Below are 24,285 nucleotides of genomic sequence, written 5' to 3'. Positions count from 1 at the left end.
GGAGCACGCATAATTGCTATCAGTTTTCCGTCACATGACACAGGATGTTATCTGCGTGCATCAAGTTGTGTACACCTTCCATTTGCGTTATCGATTACTATATAGTCACGTAATAAAAACAGTGCACGTTGAACAGACGGTGTTCAATACTTTATGAAATTTCACAGACGTGACGACTTGCAGTATTGATGAACGCTCTAGTTATATTTTCGGGCTGTATAGAAATATTACGTGGAATGTCGAAATTGTTGTCCATCCTGTATCGATATATCGAGATATACCTGCGCGCACTTAATAAAAACAATTTTGATGGCTGGAAATAATGGCTTTGACACGTGAAAGTTCTCACGTTATACCATCACAGTACTTCAATCAATAATCGGTGATTTTTTTTTTCCAAAAGAATATTTTTAGGGCGCGATAGAATTAAATTCGGAAATTGGACTTTTTGACCAATGCCGATTGCTAGCTGCAATCTCCGCGATAACGTTCAGTTGATATTCTACCTTTCGCGCGCATTCGATCACTCTTCGCCACTCGTCCGAGTGTAAAATACGCGATTGTGCGCCGTTCGTGCGAATGAACGTGTTAGACAGCGCTTCCGTTTTCTTTCAGAACTTTTTACTTTTGTATAAAAGCTCAGAATTTTTCAAGATGTTTTTTATTATTAATATTATACAGTATTTAACTCTATTGGATTATTTAAATTTTTGATTTTTTTTAAACTGCAGTTTATGACACATGATAAGTTAATGTAACTTTTACATTCGGAAGATATATTAAAATGAAATTGATGATGATTTTCTATAAAAATCAAACAAGTTTAAAAGTTAAATTTTAGAAAACACAAAAATTTTTTGTTTTAAAATTATTTGTTATATGAATAAAGATAATTTTTTCTGAAAAACATCTTGTTTAATTTTTTTCGGACAAGTATAAAGACTTAGCTTTTATGATTATTATTTTGATAAATTCATTTAAAAAATTTCTAAATTTTGTTTGATTTTTGTTGGAAACTCATCAATTGTGCAGATATGTTGATTATTAAAAAAAACACATTCTTTAATATTACTTCTTCACAAAATAACCATTATTATAATAATATTATAATAAATTAATAGATAACATGATTACGGTAAATAAGAAGATAACGTGCAATGTTTACATAATAAAACAATTTCCCTTTTTTCTGATACTAATATGTAGTATAACTACAGTTTATAATGTTTATATTTATAAAATAATTTCGCTTTTCTATGGTAACTTTGTATAATTAGTCAAACTCTTGTTCAAAACGTGTAAGCGCATGATTTCTGACAATGTGTGTGGCACATATGCTTGACCTGAGATGAAGTTGTTAGGAAATTCCTGCGGGAATATTTCATTATTATTGCGTGACCGTGCTATGTTCGAACTTCGATAGTTTGATGCAATTATCGTAACGCGCATTATTGCAATTAAACGTCGGTCGCGTTACTTACATGTACGTACACTATCGTTTAATAAAATAAAGTATGCAATTGCTTTGACTTACTGATCATGGATAAATTAGATAACTGAATCGAATAATTTTTTTGTCGTAATGGCTGGTATTTTCAATGCGAAAGGATCATTGGATATAAACGAACGTGTTACTTAACTACTTAACTACAGCTAATAAAAGTGTTTGTCGGAAATTGTTGCAAATTGTATTTTTGATATAGTATTTTTTATAGAGTTAATTATTTGGTGGCCATTTTAAAAAAGTAACGAAAAATTTGGATCTAAAATTAGATCTAGAAGACCGATAATTTAGTGTGTTATTTTATGATTTTTATTTTTTAATTACATGCTAATACAAACACAAATTGCCAAATTGAGAATATGAATTATCCCATAAGATCCTCCAACGTTTAATTGACTCACCGTTAGCCAACTTGAGTTGAGAATACATTGAGTAATGTGCTCCGTTGATCGTGTTTGGAAGCTAACTGATTTTCAACCATGTCTTTGTACGAGATGGAAATCTACGTGAACAATATCAGAACTAACGTCGACTGTTTAAATGGCTCATTGTGCGCCAACTTGAGCTGAGAGTACTCTGAATAATGCTCTTCGTTGCTCGTGTTTAGAAACTGTATAATTTTTGTCTGTGCCTTTTGCCTTTGCACGAGATTGGATTTACATGAGCAGTATTTGAACTTTAATAAGCACAAGTATCATCAAGTATCATGAAGTGAAAGTAATGAGACTTAGAACTTGATTAAGAAGCTTATAAATTATTATGATATCAAGTTTTATTTAAACACAATCTGAATAATGAAAACGCAGTTATATTTATACCATTTTTTACAGAATAAGAACTTATACATGCATCAACATAGATAAATGTACGAACAGAATATACTTTTTTTTTAAGGAATCACTATGAGAATATCAGTCTTAATTAATTCTAATAATATTTTACATCTGAGCATCGATATCTCTGCTATTGTTTTGTTTCAGCCTGTTTAACGTTGAATTGATTGACGTTGATGTATCAAAATGTATTTTGTAGTTAATGTATCAAAAATTCTAAACTAGTTTAGATCACAATAACGTTACGAATATAATTTGTTATTGATATGTATTATAAAATATATAAAAGTTTAAAAACAACTTTTTAAAGTAAATTTATCACATACATATCTTACATATTTATGAAATATTTGAAAATAGGATAAATTAGGGTATGATGATTAATGGCTATGATTTCTTCAATAATTCAGAAATAATGTGTTCTTGTAATTATTTTTAAAGATAATCGATATTTATTGTAATTTATGTGTGTATACTATTAGAGATAACAATATTTATTATAGATATAATATTGACGTTTTTCTTTTTAACTGCCTGCAAAGTTTTTTATGTGTTTATTAAAATTTGCTATGTCAAATAAATTATAGTTGAGCTGTGTGCGTCACAATTAACGTTAGACATAACGAACATATATAAATTGTAATGCATGAGTACGTCTTTTATTTTCTTTTTTATTTTTTAATAAATAGTAACAATCTTTTTTTCACAATTTGGATAAGATTGTTCATGACTTTTTTGGAGTAAATGTTTATGTATACATGTTATGAAAAAAACAAGACTTAAGCTGCGTATTTAATATTTTAAATTTGATATGTCATAGATATTTTCTGTAGTACTGACAATGAGTTAAATAGATGCTAAATTTATATGAACATTCGTTATTAGAAATATTTAAAAATAAAATTAAATATGTCATAATATATGACAATAAAATTAAATATGTAAAATTATAAGTTTTTTTATTATTTTATAAATATTATAACTAACTTATAAATATTATAAATATTATATACTAACAATATTAACATAAAATAGGTATGGCCAACTGTCCAATATATAATACTATGGTCATCTTTTTCCTAAAAGTCGTGAAAAATGATCTGTTCTATTTATGTTTCAATATTTTGATAATATAAAATTGATAATATAAAATTTTTATTAGAGGAAAGGCACCGAATTTAGAACAGTTTTTCAAATTAAAACTCCCTTATTTTTTGGAAATTAAACATTGCACCATACGAATACCGATACAAACGTGATCTGCTTAGTTAATTAAAAAAATAAAAAACTTGTACTTTATACATTTATATCTTTTTCTATATAAAATCTAACAACGAATTTGTTGAAAGTGATCAGAATTGTATGTGCACGATACTGTTTCTTAGGCAAACCTAACGGAATAACAGTGTGTAAGATTACATAATACATAATAAGATATATAAATCAATAAAATGTAACATTAATACTTTGATCGTATACAAGTTCCAAATTAGGTGCCTATTTTGACAAATGCCTTTTTTAAAAACGTGTCACGAAAACATTAATTATTAAAAAAATACAAAACAGTATTATAAAAATTACTATACCATTTAATAGAAGATACTTTTTAATTTGTATTTAATGTTCTCAACATTGTTTTTCTAATTATTATTTAAGAAATATTATCCAAAAACGAAGTGGTGTTTCAAATTCGGTGCCTTTCTTGTAAGTATTTTCTCTAATGTCAATAGTGTTACATGCTTTAAACTTCAGTAAAGTAATATACTAAACGTTATTAAAGAATAATGAAAATAAAAGTATGTTTTTGCATTAAAAAAAGAACTATGGTCATCATACCCGAGTTTACCCTACAGCTACTTTTTCGGGAAAATAAAACAACAGTAAATAATATTGCTCATTCTATTTACGAGATTATGATACGGCTACGTCAAGTCATGCAAGATGCAACGCCATCGAATAAAGCTCGTGACAAACGATAATAACATTTTATTGGTATTGCCATCGGGGGAATCATTTTCCCACGGGGCATTTAAAGTACGCGGTTTTCTATTTTGCGATCAGCATTTCAGTGAGAGAATATTGAACTTTAAAAATTTAAAATATCAAATCCAATTAACCCGACAACTTTATGTACATATAAAATATAAAATGACGTACGTACAGAGCTTATAAGTAAAAAAAAATGTTAACGCGTAAAATAAAATTAAGTTCATTTATTATTGTTCAACTTGTTAATTAAATTATTAAATTATTAAATTGTCTAATTAAAAATTATTGGCTCTAAGGAAGAAACCGTTTTATATTTGTTAAAAATATGTACGCGTTTTCTGTGTATTTCAAGCACGTACGTTTCAAATGCAATCAGTGGACAATTTAATTCTGTCCTAGAAATTAAATCTAGCCGATAATGTGTGTTTACTTCAGGCAATCTGGCCGCATAGTATGCAAAACCAGCGATAATGCGTGCCAAGCAAGAGAAGAGCCATCACCGTGGCTCATATTTACCTCTTCGTGTCAACCGTGCGAACGATATCACCTCATTTATGCCGCGTATTTAGCGTTAATCTTTGAAATTATCTATTTATGCAAAAGCCCTTCTATCGGCGTATCTTCACGCTTTTAGCGCTCACTGCGGCTGTATCGTTTTCCCGTGATAACGCTGTTTTTATACGTACATTAAACAAATAAGGTACTATTTTTATACAATTGGTATTTTAATGAATGGGAGTTAAAACAGTATGTTTTAAAATTATTGTATTTTCTTATATCTTATGGTTTTTATAAGTCGTAGTTTACGTATGTCAATCATTGCGATCAGCTTATGATTTGAGAAGGTAGTTTTATATTTTTCAATTGAAATTTTCTAATCACCTTTAAGAATCTTATTATCGTCTACTATTTATCTAAGAAATCATTGATATTAAACAATTATGTGGCTCTGTAATTTTACATTAATCATATATGTGTTAATCCTTATCCTAAAACAACATCCATGCGAGGAAATCGACTCCATAGCTGATTCGATTGCTACCACGACGGTTAAGCGAATCACGGAAAATTGAATCAGCCGGTGCGAAATCACGCTGATCGAACGTAATGTTCGATGTGACCCGATTGCAGGATATATCCTCGTAGAATGGTAACGTGCTCGAAAGGGTGCACGCTTACATCGCTGGCAGTGTTTATCACCTGACGTCACCTGCCACCCTCCGGCGAATAGGTAGCAGGCTCCTGGCAAGAGATAGGGAAAAGGGAGGCGGGCAGGTTGGATTTGCAGGTTCGTTCGTTCGTTCGTTCGTTCGAGGCGACGGTGATAGGGGAAGTTGGTCGCCATGGCTACCATGGAGGGGTTTTGACGAAGGAGTTTGGGGGATCGATGCCGCCAGTAGCGTAGCATCAGGTGGCTTGAGGTCGTTTCGAGTTTCCATCCCCTTCCGGCGGAGGCGTCCAACAAGTGGGGCTCCCCTATAGGGTGGCTGGCTCTATTGGTGGCCAGCTGGATACATCGCGTGACACGTATAGGTCGGGGATCCTTCTGAATCTTCGTAGTTCGACCTCGCTTATGTACACTTTCGCGGATGACCGAGGTTATTCCATTGACATTTGTCAAGAATCGTGAGGCTTACCGCGTACTTGTTTTCTTGTGATCGAAACGCTTTTGAACTTGATGTATACTTCGTTATATTTCGATTGTCCTCGAGGATTGTGCAAACTTTCGCAATTTTATTTTAGGCAAAAATTAGAAGCCATTAAATTGCTTTGACAAGTGTGGTAATAAATTTTTATTACCACGAGAAAATAATTGTTTTCCCTAGTTTTTAACGTAATTGGATTTATCAGAAATAGTTCTGTAAAAAACGTTTCACACATAATGATGGAACATAATATTATGATAATGGCGAACTATAATAATGTTTGGTGAGATTTAATTAATTAAATTACGAATCGCTTGTTGCTGTTAATATGTGTAATGGATTATGCTTTTAAATTTAATTTACCGTTTGATTCGATATTAGAGTATAAGCCGAGCAATAATTTTTCCATGCGACAAGAAGACACTCGACAGAATAATAAGCTATTAATTCTATTTTAATTTTTTATTATTTGATATAAATAAGGCAAATTATTACGTAATTTGATTCTTGTTTAAACAAAGTTATAGTAAAAGTACTTTTATAGAATATAGTATATATAGTATATATGTATAGTGTAAACACACACACACACACACACACACACACACACACACACACACACACACACACACACACACACACACACACACACACACACACACACGTATAGTATAGTGTATATTATAAAATATATATGATATAATTTTATTTTATTTCTTTAAAGTCGCGAAAAACTTTTTTTCTTGAAAAGAATTCTGCTATTACTTTTTCTTTTATTCTAACTTTTAACAAGCAACTGTATCCATCCGTAATCTGATCTTACAGACGTTTTCTGGCAAATTCTTCTGGAAAATGTGCTTGCGAAATGCAATGCGAGTATCACGCATTCCAATATCGGGTTTCCGCATGTATACCAAATTTGAAAGCATATAATGATTAATCTGTATGTACCCATGTAATTGTCATTTACGGCTAAGCTTTGCATCATCTATTCTAAAATAAGAATGAGTAACAATTTAAATATTATATAAATGTAAATTTTCATTTTCTTTTTGCTTTCTAAAATGATATTGTTTGATCACTTTTTAAGAGAAAGTTGCTTTTAATAAAACTAATTACACGACACTCTGTTAATGAAATCTGAAATTTACGTGGCTTCATTAATGAAATACATCTATCGTTTTTTGACATTATTACAGAGTTTCTCGTTAGGTTGAATCTCGCAGTATTGTACAAATGATAATCGAAGTTTAACCAAATTGCGCTCGAATAATCACGAGAATCACAATTAAAACCGATGAATAATTTTTTTGTCATTATGGTTGCGTTGATTAAAAGTTCTGTTTCTCTCTATTTTCTTCTCATTCTTTCTTTTCGTCTTTTACACGCTACCTTATCGTACGACGCGAATCAATACTCATTTTGCATATTTCAAGTGCGTCGGCTAGTTCGTAGCAATTCTGCTTGTTGTTAATGTGTTCTTATTCTCGTATTCTCTTTCCTTCTCTCCGTATTCTCTTGTTCAGAGAATATAGTCCTGTTTTCAGCACTAAAAAGACCAAGACGAGAATGAAATAAGAAGGTTCTTATCCGCTTTTGCAGAAGGCGGATACCGAACACTACTAAAAGAGCGAGCGAAAAGAGTTGCAGTTTCTAAAAGCAACGCTGAAAAGTAGACAAGAAGAAACAGATAAAAGTCGAAGTGGAGGAGGAACAAGTACGAAACAGTGCATTCTGCGTCTAATGAGAATATCCTTGTATGGAAAAATATGTTTCCTAAAATGCATATTTATAAAATATTTTATATCACGTTTTTATCAAACCACTTTTTACTGGGTATATTATTAAAAATATTAATACACTATTAGCAACAGTTAAATTTCGTAATTTACAAATATGAGTCTATTTATTATATAATAATTGTTTTAACTATTAGAAAATTATTAATCCATGGGGAATAAAATTTTTATAGAATTACTTGCAAACAAATTATATTAGTAAATATAATTCGTGAAATTAAAATACTATTTTTTAAAGAGCCGGAGTTTTTAAATATAAAAGTGTAGTTATATATAAAAAAAATTATATATAAAATGCAATAATTAAAGTATTTTACTATAGTTATTTAAAAAATTAAATAGTCTGAAAAAAATAAAAACGTTATACGTTAATGATAAATGTTAATGATTATCGTATGTTTTATACTGAATCTATTTTGGGTTTCGCATGCAATAAAGGAGATTCGCATATTGTTAGTTGTATCGTATTTCTTCGAACAAAGGCAAGAAATATGAGGTTTTTCAAGAAACATTGCGGTAGCGTTTACAGTGTTCTCGTAACTAGAAAGGGTAAAATGAAAGAGTTCTAGGAGCTTTCAAGACGGGAAGAAAGAAGCGCGATGATATCGAGCTTTGTGAAGCGTCTGTAGTACCCAATCTGTCTGAACGAAGCTCGTGGAAATTGAATAACAGCACTGGCCATTGTCCCAGTATTCTTCGGAGATTTCTAGAAGATTATTTGCTCGATGATATCAGCAAGTAATTTTATCAAAATTAAATTACACTAATCATATATGCATATTTTAGAAACTAAATATTTAAATTAAGAATTAAATTACGATAATTCTACTGCATTGTTTAATGTGACAATTTTACTACACGGGAGAATTTTAATTCCGAGTGCTAACAAAAACGTGGCTAATTAGATTTAAAAAAAATATCCGACGCAATTCACGTTTTTATTCCTGCTCGAAACGTTGTTTCGTGATTACATGTACAACGTTATTTACATTTGAGATTTTTTATGGTCACGTTTAGCAATTGTCTCTAATGGATATTTTCACGTAGGTAAAATTGTAAATTGCACGAACGAATTTTTGCTGGTGGTGTCGCTGAATGGCAGATACTGGCAACATAATTATCAGAGCGTGTACTTGTCCCTCGCTAGCGATAAGTATGAAGAATTATGCGTTACCGCGATAAACGTCAATTTTATTCGAGTGAATTGCGAAATAATACGCAGTAGCAATCTCGGGATGGGACGAGCGTTCAGCATGGCTTAGCGGAATTAAAATGCAGAGTCTCTTTCATCTCGATGCGGTATTTAACATAGGAAATGGCGTACAGATAAAATATTGACGTCATTTGTGTTGTCATTTACGCGCGCGGTAAAAATTATATTAACATACGATTAAAAGTTATATCTATAGCACGAATAAAGCAGAAGTGTAACGCACAGATGAGGGAGAGAGAAGTATTCTAAGGTTTTTTGCGTGCGCGCGGTTTATGTGGAAAGTTACGGCAACTTCTCCCGCACTCACCAAGGCGCATCCGCGAAACATTTTTCACGGGGTACGCTCAAAAATGTGACTATGAATAAATCTTCTGTCGGAAATAACAGTCGGTATCAAGTCACTCGTTTTGAAACCCCTCTAAAAGCATATGATTTATGAGCGCCAAGCGAGCATAGCGGGCGATACTTGTGTTATATTGCTTAAAGGAGGCTTTAAAGGCGTGCAATATATTTTTCCGCATTTTATTACAGAGAGCCCGTTATCTTACGATATACTTTGTTTCGTTATCATATTTAAAGCCCTTCGTAGGAAGTGCAGAGCACGAATAAAGTGAGCTTTTTAGTAAAATAATTCGCGCGATATAATGTTATTTTAGTCGCCGTTGTTAGTTAGAATTAAAATCGCTGTGAATTTTTCAGGTATTTGGTGACATGCGGATGTAGAATTTTTGCATCTGGAACTTCGTTACCGGGTTAGAATTTTATCGTTTTTGACTCCGCAAAGTTGTGAAAAAAGTTGTGAAAATCTAGAATCCACATGCGCATCCGGTCACATGATCGCACATGAAAAAGAAACATGATATGAAGCAATCTCCATTACATAAATCTGGTTTAAAAAATTTGAATCTCCACTTTGATATATTTTTATTGTCTGTTTACAAGTTTGCTTTTCATCGCGGTTTTTCCTTGAAATGGCAAATCCGCAAAAACTTTTGTTCGTTACGCTTTTTATTTGTAACGGTGGCAACTTCTATCCATCTTTTGCTCCTTTGACGATCTTCGCTCCGAGAAATAATGCCAAGATTTTCATACCGTAAATTATCAACGTAACTAAGACGCATTGAAATAATTTTCAAGACTCAATGTGATCCTCCGACGCAGTAACCTTAGAAGTTTTCAATGCGTCGGCAATGAACTCAAATCGTAAATCACAAACGATCGCCAACTTTTACGTCATATGACAGCGTAATATGCTTATGCATTTATATTCCGCATATATAACGCATGTATTATTGTTGAAGTCGCTTTAAGTGAACGGCTATGGACCATTGTTCACTCTCATCGGATAGCTCAGTGTCGATAAATGCATTTACGGTACGACAGTTACTTTAATTAAGTCCCGTCATGTTACACGATTACGAGCATAACACGCGCGTGGGATTTATGCGTGTTTATTCCTGGTACATACACCGAGATGGTATTATCATCTACTTTGCATTGAAATACTCTTGCGGTACGATATTAGCCTCAAATTACGTTTCCGAAATATTGAAGATCTTTTAGCCATTTGTTTTGAATAGTGTTCGAATAAATAATCAACTTTTCTTAAGAAAAATATTGTTTGTGCGTGATTGATATTCCAAGATTATCGCGTGTAATATTTTGATAAAATTTTAATAAAACAATTTTTCTGTAGAGAAACATGATATAAATATAGTGTTCTTCTATATCAAGTTTATATTTAGTCAAGTTTATTTTTCTATTGAAGGTAGAAAGAAGTGCAATATTTCAGAAACGTTTTGAACTCTGCGTGGCCTTATTCGGGTAACACCACATCAGTATGTTGATTACTTTAATGGAAGGTTCTTTTGCCTTTTCCGTGCACGCGTTCACCAGCGACATATTGCCTGCCTGCATCCACATCAGGCGCCTGTATTCACGGAAGCTTTTGTAGCTAGTAACGGCGGTAAACTCGAGAAAATAATAATCTTGTTGATGACGCCCGTAGCTGTGTGCAGCACGCACATATATATATAGGACGACGTACACTTATGCAGTGCTCGATGCTTGTAAACTCATCGATATCGACAAAGTTACGTTCAGTCTCCCACGCGATAGTACGTCTTGTTCTCGCTTGAGGAAAATAGAGTCTTTCAGAGTTCATCAGCCGTAGGTGATAGAAACCGGCCATCATGCACACGGGCTGGTTAGTTCCGAGCGAAAAACTTACCGAGCATACTGAGCACCATCATGCCTACTCTTAGCTCTCTTGCAGTTGAGCGGTACGCTACAGCTTTGTCTCGTTGAACATTTTATGAGCTATCAAAAAGAACGGAAAAAAGTCGTCTTTCATTTTATTGATCTTTTGTTGTTCTCGCGAAGAGGTGAACACTTTTTCTTTCTATTCTCCAGAGACGGGAACAGTTAGAAATAGAGTATTTTCCGACCTGTTAACGGCGAGTTACGAGATGCAGAAGTTTCGAAGTTAAATGAAGGACTTTCTGAATCACGTACGAAACCTTCGTCATATTTTCTGCGAAATATTGAACTTTCCCTTTAGTTTAGTTTCTCCTCACCATGTCACGGCAACTAGTACCGTAGTTTCATACGATACATGTGCGCGTCGCTACAAGCGAGGATGGAAGCGTATACCACCCTCTTGTCTTGATGAACGCATATACACTACCCGTCGCTGCTCTGTGATACGTCATGCGATAAATTCATATCAGCCTCGCACGTTAGCTAGACATTTAGGTAATCCTGTATCGTTCGTAGTCTATAGAGTTATGTTCAATTGTTATTGTGGCATTCAATCGAGACGTTTCGTAGTAAGACATTGGGATGATTTATCATCTCTAAAGTCTCAATACGTCCGAGGTAATCGACTTCAAGCTTATGTGATATTATAATTTTATCCAAAATAAATGAAACGCGCTGAATTAAACACTTTAATTTAACACTGATCTAAACATTTGGCGCACATCAGCAATAAAATTAAATAGTACTGACGCGTAAAAGGGATATCATATAGTTAAGGATGTTAATTTTATTGGAATATTATATATAATTATGTATAATAATTCTATTTATATGAATTTATATTTTAAGTATTTTTTTATCTATACATGAAACATAAACTCAGACATTAATTATATTGAAATTTAATTCGGTAAGTGATATTTTCAAGTCTCTATCAATTATCTGTCATTAGCATATAGAAAGGTCTTCATATTTTCACAAGTATCAGTTTATTTTTCAACGAGATGAAAGCGCTCGCTGTATTATTGGTCCGCGCGAAAGAGGAGAAAAGTGTTCTTGTCGTGTCTTCTTCAATTATTTTATAGGGCGATACAATATCTCTCGCGAATCTCATGCAAATTGTCCGCGGGGAATTCCAGCGGAAATTCTCCCCGGGGAGGTTTCATCACGAAGAAAATTGCTAGAGCCACTCGTCGTAAAATTACGACCAACAAACTTGTCGGAGCATGCTCGGATAATTGTCACGGCTATCTCCGCGTAAGTAAAGTGAAAATTATTATGCGTCGCCATGGTCGCTGCACCCCGCAATAGCATTGTCTCCCGGATCTTGCGATAATGCCGGACATGTCGCTCCTTGCTGATGCCTTTGTAACTGTGAAAATCTCGTAATTTAAGTAGCGCTCGAAGGGTGGCCTCGGCCGGCAGTTCGTTTGCAGTTTACGCGGCGAAACAAAGGAGCATGCGGCCACGATAAACTCGATTACGACTTTACTGGCAGAACTCAGCGGTACCTCGGAGTATCGAGTTTCGTGTGAAACGTATATTACTCTCTAAATTACAATTTGTGTTATCATTGATTTGCAATAATATACTTATAGCTGTGATAATTAGCTGTGAGTTATTCACTGTCTTTTAGTGATTTTTATTTCTGAGTTAGTGTATAATCACTGAAAGATTAGTGTCATTGACAAGTTATAAATATACTACTGAACATCAATGTATTTTTACTGATTGTAGTTTAAAGAGTAGGGTAAATTAGGATATGATGGCTATACAGAGAGGATGGGCAATTGCTATAATTTTTTAAATAATTGCTGAATAATGTATTCTTGTGTGAAATTATTTTCAAAGATAATACATATTTACTGTAGTTTATGTGTATACTATTAGAAATGACAATATTGTGGATATTATATCACGTTTTTACTTTTAACTGCCTGCAAAGTTTTTCATGTGTTCATTAAAAATTGCCATAATGTCGAATAAATTACAGTTGAACTGTCACAATTAACATTAGACATAAGGAAGATATGTGAATTGTAATGTATGATTATATCTTTTATTTTATTCTTTTCTGCTCTTTAAATAAATATCATGACTATCTTTTGTAATTGAGTAAGATGATGTAGCTGAAGCTATCAGCCAAACGTCGAGCAGCCAGGGCTGAACATCATATAGACGTTTCCAGGGAGAATCATTCAATCAAACGTTGAAAATTCACTGTTTATGAGATTTTTAACGAACCTTGAAAAATTTGCATAGGGTTTAGGATCAGTTTCACAAACGTCGGTTAACTGCTAACGGGCGGTTAATCGACTACCTATCTTTCTCTATATTATTATCTAAGGAGAGACAGAAAATCTATTAACCTCCCGTTAGCAGTTAACCGACGTTTGTGAAACTGGCCCTTAGTCATTACAATACATAATCAATCATTTGCGACAAGACTTGTAATTTACCAATTGTTATACATTTTTTAAACTAATTTTTATCGTTTTTTGCGCCTCACGCCTAAACGCAAAATACGATTTCCTCCAAATTTGGCTGGAAATATCTTTTCGTAACGTACAATCGACTGATCGATCATTCGCGAGAGGACGTGCATTTTCCTAATTGTTATAAACATTTAAAAAATTAATTTTCATCGTTTTTTGCGCCTCACGTTTAAACGCAAGATACGATTTCCTCCAAATTTGGCTGGAAATATCTTTTCGTAACGTACAATCGACTGATCGATCATTTGCGGGAGGACGTGCATTTTTCTAATTGTTATAAAGATTTTAAATTAATTTACGTCCTCCCGCAAATGATCGATCAGTTGATTGTGCGTTACGGGAAAATATTTCCAGTCAAATTTGGAGGAAATCGTATTTTGCGTTTAGGCGTGAGGCGCCGAAAACTATAAAAATTAGTTTAAAAAATTTATAACAATTGGTAAATTACAAGTCTTATCGCAAATGATTGATTATGTATTGTAATGACTAAACTCTATGCAAATTTTTCAATGTTCGTTAAAAATTTCATAACCAGGGAATTTTTAACGTTTGATTGAATGGTGCTTCTTGGAAACGCTGACGTTCGGCCGTGGTTGTTCGGCGTTTGGCTGCTAGTTTCAGCTACATAGTAAGATGGCCTATGACTTTTTGGGCTGTTAAAATATACATATATTTTATACACATTTTAAAATACATACATATATACATATATTTTTAAAAAGAGAAGTTGCGCACCTAATATTTTAAATTGGATATATCATAGGTATATTTTTTTAGTACTGACAACGAATTAAATAGATGCTAAACTTATATGAACATTTACTATTAAAAATGTTTAAAAATAAAATTAAATATGTGATCACAAAACTAAATATGTAAAATTATAAGTTTTTTTATTATTTTGTAAATATTAAGTACATATAATATGTATGACTAACTGTTCTATAATAATATGGCTATCTTTTCCCTAAAAGTTGTTGAAGATGGCCGATGTTTATGATGGCCAATGATATAAAATGATGATAAAATGATATAAAATTTTTATTAAATATTTTCCCTTTAATGCCGATAGTGTTACATGCTTTAAGCTTCAGTAATATACCAAACGCTATTAAAAAATAATAAAAATAAAGGTATATCTTTTGCCTGTTAAAGAACTATGGCCATTATATCCGAGTTTATTCTACGGGCGTCAAAATGGAGTATATGTGATAAGAATCTCGAGGTCACGATTAACGGAATAACGGCTTTCATCGTATGACGCGTTTAGAGTTTAAAAAATGATGTGGTCCTTCGTGTTTTCCTTCTTTTATTTTTTCTCTTTGGAGCGCCGCTTTAAAAATGTAATTTTTCAAAGCTATCCTTTCGCATTATTACGCCATGATTTTTACGTGTCTGTAAAAGTAATGGCATGAGACGCCCAATTCAATTAATTCGCGGTCGATCCAACAGGTTGAAAGGTTTGTTATTGTCCGCGAAGACTCGATGGCTGATAGTTGTTTGTTCAGGCTGATAGGTTGAGCGTGACCGATCAAGACCATCTAGGCTCTTGAATAAATTTACAATCGGAGACGCGCGAGGGTGTGGCGAGATCACCACGGCGAACAGGTCGTGATAGTGGTTTATACAATCGCATAAAGTTCTTAGCATCCGCAAAGTTGTAATAGAGTGGATAAAGCCAAAATCTAATTGCTCCGTTTACAGACCGTAAAGATTAGTACGTGGTTGCATAAGTTTTCCAGATCGTCCGGGTAAAGTACCACTCGTCTCTTGAGAGGTTATTTACGAGCCAATTTCCGTAACTGGTTTCGTAATGTTCCGTGTCCATAATTTGTCGGAGTTAACTCTCTGGTTTCTCTGTGGAATTAGCTCAATCGGTGTCTTTTAATTTTCGTATCACGCACATACATAAATTATGCATTTTCTGTCAACTCTGGAAGACATGCGTACACTTTAACACATAAACGTAATTGCGCGCATGTAATATAACTAGGCACGCGAGACACGTTCGACAACGAGAGTTGAATTACATTCGGGATTGGTTGCTCTGACCGAAATTTATACATAAAACCTTTTATAGCAAGATTGAAATTTTTAACAGAAATTTAAAATAATATCGCTGGCTTATATTCTGTCGAGATATCGGTTTAAATTAAATCTATCTTGACATTGATTTAACAAAATAATGAGAATTAATATCTTTTTTTCTTTGGAATCATTAAAAGCTCCCCCTGAAAAAGTTGACAATTTCGAAATCCTTATTTAAACTTTCTGAAAATTGATTCTCCAATATATATATTTGTACAGCGCTTGCCGCAGAGGAGTGTTACCAGTTCGAGTATACGTTACTTTTCTCTTGAATTATTTGCCGGAAGCGAATTTCTCGCAAAATCACAGAAGTCCTTTACCACTCAGTTCCAAAATGTCGGCGAACAGCGATAGACGGCCGGTTAATTTGAAAGCTCTGTCGATAAGTACCGAGAGCAAAGTTATTTTAAAGTTACTCGTAGCATTCTGGAGTCCTCGGTAAGCGGAGATGGCGTGAGAGAAATTTCAAGAATTTCTTATTGCGTCGACGTACGCGATATGGTATTTGTATAAAGAAAGCGTGCAACATTTGCGTTCCAACTTTAAAGAATATAAGTAAAAGTTAATATGCTCGTGATGCCTCAAGCTGTTTTGCAAAACTTGTCAAAGATGCTCTTGCTTGTTATATTTTTCATATGTCAATTTTTTTCAACTTTGACTTCGAGATCTATCTAAATAAAAATTAATGGATTGGATATCAACAGATCAGACTTTAATAGTTTGAATTACAATTTTAGTGCTTAGAGGGCTAGCCTAATGATTATTGAGTTTATGTATTGTTGTCGAGGACACACATAGGAGATCAAGATAGTTAATATTGTACAATCGGTAATTTCGATCAATAGGTCAAATTGTCAATTGTATCTTTGATCAGTAGGTGCCATTCATGATTGAAAATGAGCCAAGTACAGCTCCATTTCTATGGCAATTACTATGTGATATTGAATTAAGGAAAGACATCGTCAATCGTTATTTACAATTAATTATATACAATTAATTAATCGTTTGAAACGATACTCGCGTTTCTGATGATTTGGCTGACCGTAATCGTAATGAAGTACGTTGTGGTGGGGGTCTGAAGGACTGTTACAAGATGCGAATCCTTCGGGATTACTCTTACACACACACATATGATACGACGTGATAGTGTCAATATATCTGACCTAGATCTATCTCAGGATGTTTGAATGAAGATCTCAGGGGGATATTTAAAAACTTGACATTATATTTTCTTGACATTAGTTACTGATTTATCGCTAATTAATATTAGCGATTAAGTAATTAAGATTAACACAGTGAGAGTAACGCAAACAATTATGAGCAAAATAATTAACGATGTGTCTTAGCCTAAGAAATGCGATAAAAGTATACAAAATTTGATAAAATAATATAGTTATATTTGCTATACGTTCTACTTTGGAAAAAAAAATTTTAGATGTTAGTTGACAAATAAAAAGATCAAGTTTGCTATGTACACACACACGCGCGCGCGCGCACGCACACACACACACACACACACACACACACACACACACACACACACACACACACACACACCATAGCACATTAGATATATGTGTACGTCTAACGAATTCTGTCTTGGAATATTATCTCGCTTTGTGCTGTGTGCACTTTGTATTTGTGTACATACGTCTGTATGAACAGGAAAATTAATTTCTAAAATCATTATTGTACGGAAGTTAGACGCGCGTGTTGTTATACGAAAATCGAATGTGTATAATGTTGACGCAAGTGAAATCGCATGGCTTTGATCCCTGAAACTAAATAATAGTTTGTACAGACTTCAAAGTGAATCATAGCACGATATAACTGCATTTGTGTAATCTCAACAAAACGGTCCATTTTTATCAAAGCTTATTTTTGGTTGAAAATTAGAGTACAAATGCAAAACTGAATAAAAAATATATATACCAAATTAAAAATTTTTTTGTTTCTCTTTTGAATGGCTTTTATTAAAAAAAAGAAAGATTTGTAACGAAATGCTATATTTAATACTACATTGACACAAACGAAAGCAATGTAGAGTAATGAAAACATTTCGCAGTAATATTTTCCATTTGTTGTATAAAATTGTTTTAAAACAGATAGAATTTGCAAAAAAATATATTTTTTTGTTTATAGTTAGCGACCGAGACGCTTTTTTTTATTTGACGATTTATTTCGCTATAAACGGAAAAACTACCGCTCTGTACGTAATTTTGTACGCAAAAGCAAAACCGACTATTTACTGGATCAAACCATGGAAAACGTATCAGATGTGAATCGATATATGCAAACAAGATGTAATTGTACCGCAAAATACAGTAAATTAGAGTGACGATCTGTCAATATTTCACGCTTGTTTTCCATACCATAACAGCTAATTTCATTGTTAGAAATCCTGAGATTCGTTAATATTTATAACATGACATACATTATGTTATGCAGAAGATGTCCTATATTCTCGCTCTATTTCTTCAATTTATATATTAATATTTTTCACTAAAAACTGAGATTGCCTTAATTAAAGCGAAATTCGTTTATAAGTTAAAAAAATAATCTTATCCATTTACATATCTAAAGAGGAAATCGTTGCAAATACTTACTTTGAAATAATTTAATTTTTGAAGAAATCGTTATTTGAAAAACATTATAAACAGCATTGGTTTCTTGGTTGTTTCAGGTGAGTTTGGAGTTATTCAATTGCATTTCAAATACGGTTCATCGTACTGTAAGTTATAATAATTTTTATTTTACTTATTGCGATGTTACAAGTATCATATATCCAAGGTTGGTTGTTGATAAAGGGAGTTTCTGTTCTTCTTATCAACAATATTATGTCGGTATGGTAGACATCTGAATGATAAATAATACCGCTTCAGTGTATCGACGGTTACATTCTCTTATCATCCGTTGTGGCTGTAGGTGATACGTAAAAACTGAATTTACAGTGAAATTTCTCGGACAATTTGACATAAAACGATTTTTTTAAGATTTACGTCTGAATCGGACTAAAAAATATAAAGATACCGGTAATATTGCTTGCGAAAATATAATAATTTGAATAATAATAATTAACTTAAGGTAAGGAAGCAAACTTTATTCCAGAAATTGAATTTTGTTGAAAGCTTCAAACGGTAATACCTCTTGTGTCATCATGGATTGATTTTAATTGATCCATAATATATATATTCATATATGTATATATAGCTCAAACGAATTAAAAGTGCTATATTGTGGTTGTTTATTAATGTTATCGTTTGTAGAAAGAGTAGGTATTTTACTTACATGCTACATACTTACAGAGCAAACAATTATATTTCAATAATAATTCGTACTTGTTACTTATAAAAAAAAAAGTTAATTGCGAGAATTTAAAATAATTTTACAATTTATTTTAAGCAAAAAACCTATAGAGATAACAGGAGCAATACATATAGGATTAATTTTTATCAACATGAAAGAAATAAGATTTGTCCTTCTATCATTTTTATTAAAACTTAAATTTGTTTGTTAAATGACATTGAATTTATTAACTCTAAATTAATATTAAATTAATTTGTTTTTAATGATAAGTTTTAAGGATAATTTTGAAATATGTGGAATCAACTTTTTTATTCAAGATTTTTTACTTGCAGTTAATTAGAAAAATCTATTTTTGTCTCACAAGTTCTGAGCTGTGTTCGGCTTATAAGTATCATGTGACGCGAAAGAAACTTTGTGATGTAATTCCTCCCATCTTGCAAAATGCTGCTATAGTCAATTGCATCGATTTTATTGTATGTGCCAAGTGCTTACAAAAACATCTTTGTTTTGATTTCATGGGGGAGGGGGGAGACAAGTGATATATGTTACTTCCAACTTTTTTATTAAAAACTTCGTCGATAAAATTCGTAAATTAGGCAATTTCTTACGAACGTTAAATTTTATGTTTGGTGGATATAAGATATAAATATAAAGACAAAATTTCTTTAAAACAATTTCATTACATTTTGACATAATAGCAATAATACTGCGCTTTTGATATGTAACTTCTTGAAATGTTTAATATTGCTCGGATAATAATAGTCTCGCATTATTAAGTATTTTGCATTATTAAGTAATTTTATTCTTTGATTTCATTCTAAGATTATTCGAAGTGTATTCTTTTTTTTTTTCATTTTATTGTACGGGTAATTTAAAAAAAACACTCTTTTATTTTTTAATTTTATTTTTTGATAAGAGATTTACAAGGTACAAATCTAACTTATTAGACTAGAAAAGTACCGAAATTTATTTTAGAGAATGTTGTAAAACAATTATATTGAAGATACTAAAACGAAAGGAATTGTAAGATAAAGAGAATAATTTCTTTTCTTGATTTCAAGTTTTGATTTCTGGTAATTATTTAACAAAAAAGATACAAAATCTTAGACAGTATCAGGAATCTGAAATATTTTACCTTAAAGTAAAAGAGCCGTAGCATAGTCGCATAATGACAATTAACATAGTTAAATAACGACTCTGTGAGATACGGTAGAAAAATATAAATTTATTCGACAACGTACATAACGCAATTAGTATTTTGCACGTTTGATCGGTAAATTACGCTGGAGAAGTGCTTCAAAAGACACACGTCCAATTGAGCTGTCGGCTTAAGTTTACCATTTCCTCAATGGCGCCGCATGTACAAATCCGCCATTGATTTCGTGAGATGTCACGTATGAGCCGCTGGTTCCCAAAGTCGGCACTACACCGCTGCTAATTCCAACGTGTTCCACACCGCCAAGGTGTTCCACACCGCCAAGGTGTTCCACACCGCTTGTGACGAGGTGACCACCATCCACCAAGCCGCTGCTGAAACCGGTGCTCAGAGCTGGACCCGAGACGGCTCCCAGACTGCTGGATCCTAGACCGACGTATTCGTGTCCAGACGCAATTCCGGTTGCAATTCCAGACGCAAAGCCAACAGACGACGGTACGACGCCAACGGCGGTTGACGGTACAACACCGACGGACGACGGTATAACACCGACGGACGACGGTACAACGCCGAGGGTAGACGGCACAACGCCGAGGGTTGATGGCACGACGTTAACGGATGGCACGGAGACAGGGACGTGTTTTGTGACGGAGACTGGGTAGGGTACTGGATGCGATACCGGAACTGGGACCGGTTGTGGCACGCGTACTTCGACGGGTTGTGGTACTGCGACCGGGTAAGGACGATCGACCCTTACGGGCACGTGACGAGTGACTGGAACAGGTACTGGTTGCGCCACTGGAACTGGATAGGGACGATCTACCTTGACGGGTACGGGATGTGGGACGGGCACGTGCTTGGTCACTTCAACAGGGACTGGCTGCGGCACCGGGACTGGCACTTGGACCTCGCGGTGTACGGTGAGACCGGTGATGCGTTCGGTTTTAGGATGCGCTACGCTGTGCAACAGGCCGAGTCCGGTGGCGTGACCAGCAGCGATCGCAGGGCCGCCAGCGTAGTAACCTCCAAAACCACTTCCGTATCCCAATCCAGAAGCGTAGGCGGAAGCCAGGCTATTTCCTACGGCGTATCCTGACAGTCCCGATCCGATTATCTTTGTGCTGAGTCCAGCCGGGTATGCTCCCAGACCGTAGCCGTAGCTTCCCAGACCGTAGCCTCCCAGACCGTAGCTTCCCAGACCGTAGCCGTAGCTTCCCAGACCATAGGACGGATATCCTCCCAGAGCGTAGCTCGAGATACCGCTTAAACCGCTTCCCAGACCATAGGTCGAGATACCACCAAGACCATAGCCAAGATCACCATGAAACAAACTTCGTTTGTCATGTTTTTTTGGGTCAACCTCTTTTTCGACCTTCTTCTCGGCCGCTAACACGGCGGTTGCCAACAGCAAAATCTGCACATTAAAAAAAAAAGAGTAAATTAATACAGTTCTGAAAATATTATCCTGAAATTACAAGCATAATATTTGAATTGAACGTAAAGTTTATTTTCGACAAATTTTACACTGCCGTTAAATTTAATTATTAATTAAATTTGTTTTATTTTGTTAAGTATATTAAATATTTGTATTAATTAATATAATATAATTTAATAACTTACAACTGTATATAGCTTGTAGAGTGTATGTGTGTGTATTGAGGATATAATTTTAATGCAGTGACTACAATTTCATTTATAAGGATAAAGTGGGCTGTTTAATAATTTTGAAGCAATCAATAACGAAACAAAGGTATTGTTATAGAGGAGATGTGTTTGGTAGTGAATAACTGTTTTTGTGCACCGATCTTGTACGTGTGCACAAGAAACTCCTTTGACTTACCGCGAAGTACTTCATTGTATCTTGTGGTTTTGGATCGAGTGTGCCATCAGTCCGATTCGCCAGCGTTTTTATACGAAATGCCCGGTTCGCGATGTATGCGATTACTTTCACTGAAACGATGAGGAACACGCCCTGCTCCGCGATCCGCGCACCTCCCGATTATTTTTTCTGCGACTGGTCGGTCGGTTGGTCCATCCGATTCTCCGTTCTGACGTAATGGTCAGACCCGTGGCAAACTTGCTCTGGGAAACAGGTCCGATTCCGCATTATTACGCGGCCGTTACGTGTATAATTGTCTACACCGGTGTGTATAACGCTGTCTGTTTCCTTATTTTTTTTTTTTTTTTTTTTTGCAAAGGGCTCACTTTTACCAATCGGTGCGCGAAACAGTGCTCATAGCGAACATCCGAAATCAGGATTGATTGATGTGGTAACGCGAAAAATCCGCAGCATAAGAGTTTGATACAATTTTTTTGAACAAATACACACATATTACATCATATGGTGTATTAAAGATTATTTCATTTTTCTCTCTGTAAATTTTTTGTATTGTAAAATGATATCCGTAGTCTTACTTCTTCACTTTAAGGTATTGAGCATAATTTAATATTCTTTTAAATTTTGTTTTAAAAGGATTGATTTAAAATATCTTATTTTTTTCTAAATTATAGAATTTTTTTTGTTATTAAATTAATAATACTTAAATTACGATTAGATAACGTGTTCTGGTAAGATGCTAGGTTTTTAAAATAAATTGGACAATTTTTATAGCTTGATATTTTATATATACAATACGACACTTGATTTACATATTTCGAGGTTCTAATCATTTCTTTTTCAGCGCTTTTTAGGTGATTTTTTGACCTTCGTCAAAAAGTCGACATATATATATATATATTGTGCTGATACTTGACAAATTTAAGATATTATCCATTTTAATAATGATTATTTTGCGATTCGACGGAATATAAATTACTTGATTCTCACATGCAATAGGAACTCGAAGATGTTGCCGACACACATCTTTCTAAAATATTTATAGGTGTTATATCCTGAAGGCATTTATTATCATGTTGCGATGCTACAACGAATATGCGACAGTGGAAAATATTATAGGCAAAAATCTAGTTATTTTTTAACAAGAAATTAACAGTCTTCGGTATTTGTTTTCCACATTTTGCTTGCATTAACAAATAAAAATTTACAACGTTTAATTCTCACTTGACAAAGATCGACGCGACACCGTTTTATTTTACAAAATACTTGCAACATAGCTGGTTGTTTTTAAAAGTCACTCATGGTATTTTCTCATATTGCACAATTCGATATAAACCGTTTCCGTCTTCTATAGCGCGACATAAATTTACACGTCGCAGCATAACTCGTAGCTCAGAGTTTCGTAACCGTGCAGATTTTCATCCTAAGAATTGTCTCGACGAAGATACACGTCCTTTCGGCATACATCGTGCCGATTTCCAGTAAGTGCTTTATATTCATGGCGCGTATTTCCACGAAGATGCGCTTTATTTAAATTGTATGACGAGTGTGCCGGCAGATGTAAATTGTATATCGTGACCATCAAGCTCGTCTCACCGCATTTGCACGAAATACGAACAGGAATATTCGACATTTGCGGATTGTTTTTGCTCGCATAGAATTCCGTAAAAGGAAACAATTAAGACATTTGTGACCCCGCCCGGCAAAGAAATGTATTTTTTTTTTGAGAATCTGAATGCAAACGATGGACCGAAAATGTCAGAGACTGCTGGTCTGGATCACCGAAATAAAATACTGGTTTATTATAAGAGAGAATTTATTTATTTTAATTTATCAGAGAACTATATATCACTTGACTTGATTATAAAGAAACGAACTGCTAATGCTAATGATGTTTGTCGCAGATTATTTTTACTTCTTTATTTTATTGTAAATTTTATTGTTTTTTTTTTTTAATTACTTTACGCGATGTAAATTGGTCATTAATTCTTCTCATTATTTTTTGATCAACGTTAACTTAACATTATCGTTAACATTTATCGCGATTAATTTGCAGTTTCAGATATTTGTATTGTGATATTGCAAAGAAATATCGATATTCCACAAGTAACGGCAGCGAAATATTATTCCGCGATTTTGGCACTTTTATATGCATAATTC

General features: G+C 33.7%; 2 protein-coding genes across 9 annotated transcripts in view; one reads left to right on the top strand and one right to left on the bottom strand.

Annotated features, from left to right (window-relative positions):
• The window catches only part of LOC105835059 (cAMP-specific 3',5'-cyclic phosphodiesterase), a 330,289-nt gene that overhangs the window by 94,858 nt on the left and 211,146 nt on the right, over positions 1 to 24,285 (top strand). The gene's annotated exons all lie outside the window — the stretch shown is intronic.
• Positions 20,019 to 22,187, bottom strand: LOC105830192 (skin secretory protein xP2). Its single transcript, XM_012669373.3, has 2 exons — positions 22,129 to 22,187; positions 20,019 to 21,702 (listed from the first exon to the last, which is right to left on the bottom strand). Exons 1-2 carry the CDS (start codon positions 22,141 to 22,143, stop codon positions 20,467 to 20,469), a joined length of 1,251 nt encoding a protein of 416 aa, XP_012524827.1. The 5' UTR covers positions 22,144 to 22,187; the 3' UTR covers positions 20,019 to 20,466.

This window comes from Monomorium pharaonis, chromosome 9, assembly GCF_013373865.1.
Source record: "Monomorium pharaonis isolate MP-MQ-018 chromosome 9, ASM1337386v2, whole genome shotgun sequence".
Classification (NCBI taxonomy): Eukaryota; Metazoa; Arthropoda; class Insecta; order Hymenoptera; family Formicidae; genus Monomorium; species Monomorium pharaonis.
Note: the sequence above shows the minus strand (reverse complement) of the source record. Positions and strands in the feature narration are given on the sequence as shown.